We start from the raw sequence: 7,751 nt of genomic DNA on the forward strand, positions 1-7,751 counted from the left end.
AAGAAAATAAAATAAACAATCATCATACATGCATTATTAATTAGATATTGATTAAAAAATTGTTCACCACTTAAAATTTCTCCTAAATATAGAGTTTGTCTTTAAATTTTTAAGACCCAATTAACATGGTTCTCAGATCTCAAGTTTAGCTCGTCCATAAAGAGAAGGTTGAACTAGTCGCCTAAAGCGATTATTGGCTCCTTAAAAGGGATTTATGACCAAATACAGTTTTAAGAATAAATGAAGATCCGCATACATCGTACAAGGATGCAGTGCACATAAATAATAATATATAAATAGCATTATTTGTTTTAGACAATACAAATAACCATTCCTACAGGAAATCTGAGTCATACAGTCTATTACATTACCTATCCAAATTTTATTTCAAGTTAATGAAACCTCTCAGCTCAGCTTGTTCCGTACTCCAACGATTCCCACCTGAATGGGCGGAACACGTACAGAACTTCCGGCGAGCTCTTAAACAGAAGCGCGACACAGACACACACTGCTGCTATAGCCACCATCGACAGCATAGCAGGTCTGTATGCCAGAGACTTGCCTACTACAGCTCTACAAGACAACTTATTATCACATAGTTTGCACTGCTTTTGGGCACTTCTTCCTTCAGCCTTTCCAACAATGTCGAAGCTGGTCGTCTCATTTTGCTTCTGGTTTGTATTGAACCCAGTCAGATTGCTTGGAATGTCAACCACAACATGAGCCCCTCCTTGCCTCTTGTTGATTTTCTTCTGCACCAGGTGAATGTAAGCATAATGGCCTCGTAAACGTGCATAATCCTCGGGGGTCGAGCCTGTGCTATCACGAGCGCTCTTCCATGCTTCAATTCCCACCTGGAAAAAAAAAAAAGAAAAAAAATTCCAATTATCATCACAAGTTGAACAGCAGCAACGTAAGTATATTAGTCCATTATCCCTAGTTAACAGCTTGATAAATCTCAAACGCACGGGGATTGGCAAGGACAAGATATTATTGTGGTACTTTGGTAGATCAAACAATAGAAGCTATGCAGGGTTGTTTGTCTTTTGGTAATGCAGAAAGACTACACGAAATCGCAAAAAATTTGACTTTAGTAGGAGGGGTGAATGAATTATAAAAAGAAAATGGCAAATGGCTACAAATGCAGGATTTGGAATATGACAGGCCATGAAATGTATGCAAGAAGTGAAATTGAGTGATGATAGAACCTATGAAGTTACGTGATTTCCAATTTAACATAGCAGAAGCTTTACCATGCAAGGATCGTTGGTTAATGCATCCAGTACTTCCTCTGAACCATCTTTCCCAGCTGCTATATGGAGTGGTGTCAAACCAGCAGGACCCGCAGCATCGGGTCTAAACAAGAAACTCTGATTCTCTCCGCCAACCAGAGCCATGTCTTCATGCCCTAGTTTGTCAGAAATATTCTCGGGAACATATCTCAAAAGTAGCTCCACCAATTGCCTGCTATTTCTCCTTACAGCTTTATGAAGGAGACCCATCTCTGAAAGTGCGAGATGAAGTGATTGGTGATCTCCTGTGCCCACTGTTCCACTAAGCAGTAGGTTCAGTAGTTTTTTCACTACAGCACACCAATCACGGTCCACAGAGAACTCCATGAGCCACTTGAATCGTTTTAGTGGAAAGAGTTCTACACTAGAGTTCAAGTGAACCATCCGTGATCTCAATTGGCTTCTGTGAAGAAGCCAACCCATTTCATGAATGAAATCCATGGCTTGGTTTTTGGCTTTAATTTTTCCAGTCCCTTCATTATCGGGATCAATATCACTTACTTCTATTAAGGGCTCAAGCACACAGATTTCAGAGCAAACGTCCTCCTCAGCAACAATGAAAGGAAAATAGCTGCTGCTCAGACCCTGATCCTCAATCTGGAATAATTAAGAAATTAGAAATCAGTATGCATGAAATTGTTTTGGAAGTAAATATTAACAAGGAAATAAGTTATAGCTAAATTGTCATTCCACACTGCGCTTAAAAGAGTAAAATATGAATGGAATGCAGCATCAGAAAACATATATCACTTTCCCTAATCATATTAAAGTAAAATCCATTTTAACCACCAACATACTGCCCTTATCACTTTACTTCAACTGCAACTAACACGAGGCAACAACTTCCTCTTAATTTATTCTTCACTAATTCTCGTTACTGTAGTCTCACATTGCCACTATCAATGTTACTTACCAAGAAATCTAAACAGGCTATAACAACTTACTAATAGAAGCAGTACCATTATGATTACAACTAAGATGACCAATAATATATAGCACTTCCCTTCTTACCACCCAAAAAGACAGGATAATGCACAAAATCCGAGAACCGAATGAAAGAAGCTCTGTTCTTTAACTGGTCTTATAAGAATGTAAATAAAGCACTTATTATCTTAAAATACAGAGCTCGATAATTTGTGCGATTGAAAAAAGCACCTCAATAAATCCTCTTCCATTTATCACGGGGACAGAACATGAAAATTGGATACATTGAAGCTCTTCAAGCTCCTTGGAGCCTTGATCCATCGACTCATGAGCATCTTCACAAGATAGATAATTCCCTTCTAAAGCACACAATAACCTGAAAGCATAGGTTTAGGGGTCATATGCCATACCAATAAAAGGTATTCTTATTTCAATCAAACCTAAAGAATCTCTCGAATTGCATTTAATTGTCAACATCTAAAGTTTTTGCATTTCACAAAACACATGGTAGAGATTACCTTGTGGCCGGGCGATTCAGGTTGATACCCTTGACAGAAAAATGAGCTGTTTTTGATGCTGGTACAGCAATTGGACTAACACTAAGAATCTTGCCGTAATTGTTGCTTTTGAAAGGTAAGGATGTATCTATGACAACCTGACCTGCAACAGGATACCCAGTAAACTAATATTAATTCCAATGTAGTTAGCCCATGTACACATAATTATAATCATTATAATAATAATAATGACAACAATGTGGACATCAAAAAAACTCTTAAGCAATTATTGTACTTCAGTGTGCAAATTAGTAGTTGATGGATTTAATTGAATACTGACAAAATTTCAACTCTTATCTTGACCCTAGTTAAAATTAACAATAAAAATACGTCAACAAACCATTGAAAACAAATGCTAGCTGATGCTGCACCCGGATATGAACCCATCCAGTCCTCCAAAAATCAACATCTGAGACATCCAGAAGCCTACTCAAGCTGGAAGTCAAATCATAGCAAAGCTGAAAGCAACAACAAAGTGTTGTCAGGTCAAGAGTGGCCCCAGAGAGAAGACATAAGCAGCAAAATACACATGCTATTAGTTTTAGAAGGACAGAGCTTACTTCCTCCCACATAGCTTCAGACTGGCGCAGATAAATGGTCAGAACAATACAACCAGGCCGGATGTAGCTTTCCATGTCAGTTGGACTGTGGGATAACCAGTCAAGAATCTGAAATTGAAGCCCTTAGCATTATTAAATTTCAAAAGAAAGAAATAATCACAATTGCTCTCAGCTGAGTTAATGAGCTTAAAATACCTGTGCTCTAAGTACAAGAGGGAAATCATTTGGTTCTTTGCCAAAGAGTTTAAAAACAATTCGATCTGTGCGACTCTGAAATGAGGAAACAAACAAATTAGCAGCTAAATAATGACAATCTCCAAATCTTCTAAATTTAGCATAAAAAGGCATCATTCAAACCCAGATAATAAAGGAAAATAATGTTAATATTTTTTCCCCAGTAATTCCCCTTCAGAGAAAGGCATAAGATTGTTGAATCAAACACGGGAAAGACTAAGAACTAGAATGCAACTTCATACATGAAAAGACAGCACTAAGAAGCTAATTGCAATACAAATTTCTGCAAGCTAAACCATGCAGCATCATGTCTGACACCTAAGAAATGTCCAGCATGGACTTTCTCAACCTGCTACTGGCAGCTTAAAATTATTATATGACGTCGTCCAGTTAGATGAAAGCTTTCACCTTTCATATCAAACAGAGACATATCTAGTTCCCAACAAAATGTTTAAGCCATAACTATAAGGATGATCAAAACATGATCTCAATTATAGAGAATTCAGGACCCTAATCATGCCGATAGTGCTTTCATGTGAATGTCATGACTGTTTACATACGCACAAGTACAATAGCCAGTCAAGAATACTTATGCAGTATACCTGAGCTTCTCCACTAGAACTACTAGGGGACTGAGCAGATGCAGAATCTGAGTTGCCACTTGTTTGAGGTGGACTTGACTGATGAGAGTCATGTTGTGTCCATGGGTATTCAAGAGAGCTAGTACCGAGATTTGCAGAGACAGGCAGCTTTTCAATATCTTCTACGCCATCATCTGAGTCGATATATATGTCATTCAAATCAAAATTGTTTATCTTTGTCTGTCCAGCAGTACTGTCTCGGGCTTCTGAGTAAGTTGGAGGACTATTTGAAGCGCTGGGCTTTGTAGAAGACATGATTTGTTGATCAGTAGGCATAATATCATGTGCATGCATCACCTGATGTTGGAGCTCAGCTACAGAAATTGCTTGATGCTGTTGTATTACAGATGGAGAGCCTTGAGATCCATTTGAGAATAAAGTAGAAACCATCTCAGACTTCCCAGATGAGCTCCCTTCTTTCAACAAATTCTCTGGTTGAGCCAAAAGGTTTGACAAGTTCTTACCCCCTTGATCACCATTTTGACTAGCAAGACTCCTAAGCAAGTGAGTCAGCAGATCCTGATCGGTGGTCTGATCTGACCTGTCAGCTTTATTTCAGAAAATAAAATGTCATTATCCACCTCTAAAATACCGCCATCACATCAGAATACCAATTAGACATGATTCTTAGCTATAGGATTAATTACAAATAGACGTGCACAAAAAACACTGGTCATCCAGGTAATGAAAATGAAGAATATTTTACTCCATTTCTGTCCCTAAGGTACCTACAGGTACTCAACAACGAAAAGCTGAAAACTAATTGTATATAATCGCCAACTAACACCGAAATCCATGGTTAAATTATTTTGCTTGCTCTATTCTAAATTCTAACATGATAAGTCTAATTCCTCTATCTTGAAAACTGAATACTCCTTATCTCAACCACTCTGGCCCTTGAAGCCCAACATTCAGTCCACATGCCATGAGAGTGGCAAGGATAAAAAAAATCAAGCAACAAAAACTAGATGCTCTAGACAAAGAAATGAGATGAAGGAACTACTTACAATGCATGTTTGAAAGTATCTTCAATAAACTTATCAGCAGGTAACTACTTGTCTGATCATCATTTAGTGAAGTTGCATTAGGAACAGCATCGTTGTTTGTTTTCCTCCTCCGCTTATTGTGGCCTGCCAAACGTCTTCGACAGCTTCTCTTTCCTTCATCAAACTCTTGGAGCATGTGAAACCTGTTTGATGGAGCAAAAGAATGTCATGAAATAGAATTACCGTTTAGGAAAGAATACTTTAAATTTATAAAATTAAGAGCTTCTGTGAAGGATCAATAATATTCATCTGAATTTCGTTAGACTATCGTGATTATACATAGAATTGATTTACTGCTGATAAAATTTCCAGAAGAACAATAGCATGAACTTGCCTACTACATTGTTGGCAGAATCGTTGCATTGCATTTCCCACAAGTGCCTTAGTGGCCTTGGAGTGCATCTCACAAACTTTATGGCGCCTGTGATAATCTTTAGCACTGCTGAGATCTGCACCACAATCCTCCACTTGGCAAACAGCCCGATTCGAATTGCCTCCAGCTACTCTGCTCTTCTTCCCGTTCACTCCTTCCCAGCTACCAATTTGGGCACCACCATGCCCGCCAACACCACCACCGAGCTTTAAGCTAAGAGTACCAGATTCCTCATTCAAAGCATCATCCTCCAGGACAACAACCCTCCTCTTCTTATCCCCTTCCTTGTTCCCTCCACGAATCCCGAGATCTACCTCATCAGAACACGAGGATGAGCTATTAGAGTTGGAAGGACCCCCGGCCACAGGGATCCTGGTACCAGCAGGGAAGAATTGCCTGTGTTCAGGCCCAGGATTCAAAGGCCTAGCTATGAATAGATCACCATCCCATTTCCAATCATTCAAATCCCACTCCATGGACCTCTTCCCCACTGAGGACCCACCCATAGCATAGAATTGAAGAGCTTCAGTACCAAATCTAGCTTCCATGAGTCACAATTACGAAAAAAACGCAGAACCCCCAATTCAACCCCAGAACAGAAATAAACTCAAAAACAGCAACACCGGTTCTGAATTAAGTTATAATAGCAGGAAAAGACTAATTAATCAGCTTCAGATCTTCCCCAAAACTCATAAAAGAGTACATCTACAGAAACATGGTTGCAATTAAGCAAAATCCACATAGCTAATAGGGTAGTTGATTTGATGAGTTCAAGTAGCCGCAATTAGTGAGTCTTCCCATGTAAAATTAAAGTAATTGAACTGCAAAGAGCAAGATTAAGTATCTCAGCTATGAGAAATAACCTCTTTTTTCTTCTTCTTCACATTAATAGAAATGGAAGATTAGAAATAAATAAATATATATGTACGTAAACAGTGGAAAAAATGAACAACAGAAGAACCTCAAGAGTGAGAGTGAGAGAGAGAGTTGAGAATTGGCGGTAGGAGCGAAGCAGATCGACGGCAGGTGAACGCCGGAAAGAGGGAAGGAATATTGATGATGATGTGATGATGATGATGATGGTGTATGATGGTACCCAATGTGAATGGGGTTTGGTTTGTGTGACAAGGAAATCTTTGGTTATATGATTATGTTAATGGTAATGGGTATGGTATGGTGGTGTATGACAATAATGTATGGTACACATGAAATGATGATAATAGAAACCGAAAATATAGGGAAAATAATAATAATAATAATAATTAATAATTAATAACAAAAATAATAAAGAAATGAGAAAATGAAAATAATGTGTTATGAGTTGTGAGTAAAAGAAGAGGAGTAGGAAGGTGGTGGTGGGATTGGGAACAGTATGCCCACCCTCAAAGTGGTGGGCCAAATCCACACACACTGCGTGTCTCTCTCTCCTTCCTTCCCATTGGAGCCTAAATAAAAGATGCTTTTTCGGTTTTTCCTTTCATCACTAAATTGTAAATTCATTTTTTATTAATTAATATAATCTCTATGCACCTTTTTCTATATTTAAAAAGGTATTATATGTTGATTGTTAGTATCAATAAATATATACAAGAATTATTGCATGTTATTTTTTCTTTTTGGCCGTCGTGTTAACTGTTGAGTGTTAACTATTTAGTATTACAATAACGAGTAAAGTTTTAAACTAGCGTATATATATATGGTGTCAAATAATTGTTAGGACATTAGTTCGGTAAAACTTTGTGACATTAAGATAGTTTTAAGATGCTAAAATCAATTTCAAGTTTTTAAAACAATTTTGGACTAATTTTAAATTAATTTAATGTTTTGATGATCAAAATAGGAATTTGAATCTTCTAAATTTTAAATGTGTATTTTAGAGGGTAAAGTGTAATCTTCTACCCTTTAATAGTTTCTCTCTCATATTTATTTTTGATCCCACTTATAAAATAAATGATAAAAGATCACACTTTACTCTCTAAAGTAAAATTCAAACTTTAGAAAATCAAAATCCATCAAAATAGCACAACTTTTTTAGAGACTAATTTTTTGTTGAGAATTTTAACATGTTATTGGTAATTTAGTATCAATTTCAAACGTAGAATAACTACATAATATTATAATCTA

The 7,751-nt window shown here is 37.3% G+C and overlaps 1 protein-coding gene across 2 annotated transcripts; it reads right to left on the reverse strand.

Moving 5' to 3' along the window:
* LOC107646030 (squamosa promoter-binding-like protein 1) lies at positions 258-6,757 on the reverse strand. 2 transcript variants are annotated; one of them, XM_016350213.2, is made up of 11 exons: positions 6,589-6,756; positions 5,589-6,448; positions 5,216-5,397; positions 4,170-4,756; positions 3,529-3,603; positions 3,334-3,441; positions 3,114-3,231; positions 2,735-2,876; positions 2,448-2,592; positions 1,254-1,889; positions 258-854 (listed from the first exon to the last, which is right to left on the reverse strand). In XM_016350213.2, the coding sequence occupies exons 2-11, from the start codon at positions 6,173-6,175 to the stop codon at positions 411-413; spliced, it is 3,024 nt and encodes a 1,007-aa protein (XP_016205699.1). In that variant the 5' UTR covers positions 6,176-6,448; positions 6,589-6,756; the 3' UTR covers positions 258-410. The 2 variants fall into 2 exon arrangements, 1 of the variants encoding a protein (XP_016205699.1); XR_002348292.1 differs by lacking the exon at positions 258-854 and adding an exon at positions 927-1,095 and having other exon boundaries at positions 1,137-1,889; positions 6,589-6,757.

This window comes from Arachis ipaensis, chromosome B06 (assembly GCF_000816755.2).
Source record: "Arachis ipaensis cultivar K30076 chromosome B06, Araip1.1, whole genome shotgun sequence".
Taxonomy (NCBI): Eukaryota; Viridiplantae; Streptophyta; class Magnoliopsida; order Fabales; family Fabaceae; genus Arachis; species Arachis ipaensis.

What these genes read in the sequence shown, in the direction of transcription:
- LOC107646030 (XM_016350213.2), bottom strand. Translation starts at nt 6,175, where the DNA reads ATGGAAGCTAGATTTGGTACTGAAGCTCTTCAATTCTATGCTATGGGT. An exon ending in GATACTTTCAAACATGCATT is followed by an intron (nt 4,757 to 5,215) that starts GTAAGTAGTTCC and finishes TCTGAAATAAAG; the next exon opens with CTGACAGGTCAGATCAGACC. An exon ending in TAACCAACGATCCTTGCATG is followed by an intron (nt 855 to 1,253) that starts GTAAAGCTTCTG and finishes TTTTTTTTCCAG; the next exon opens with GTGGGAATTGAAGCATGGAA.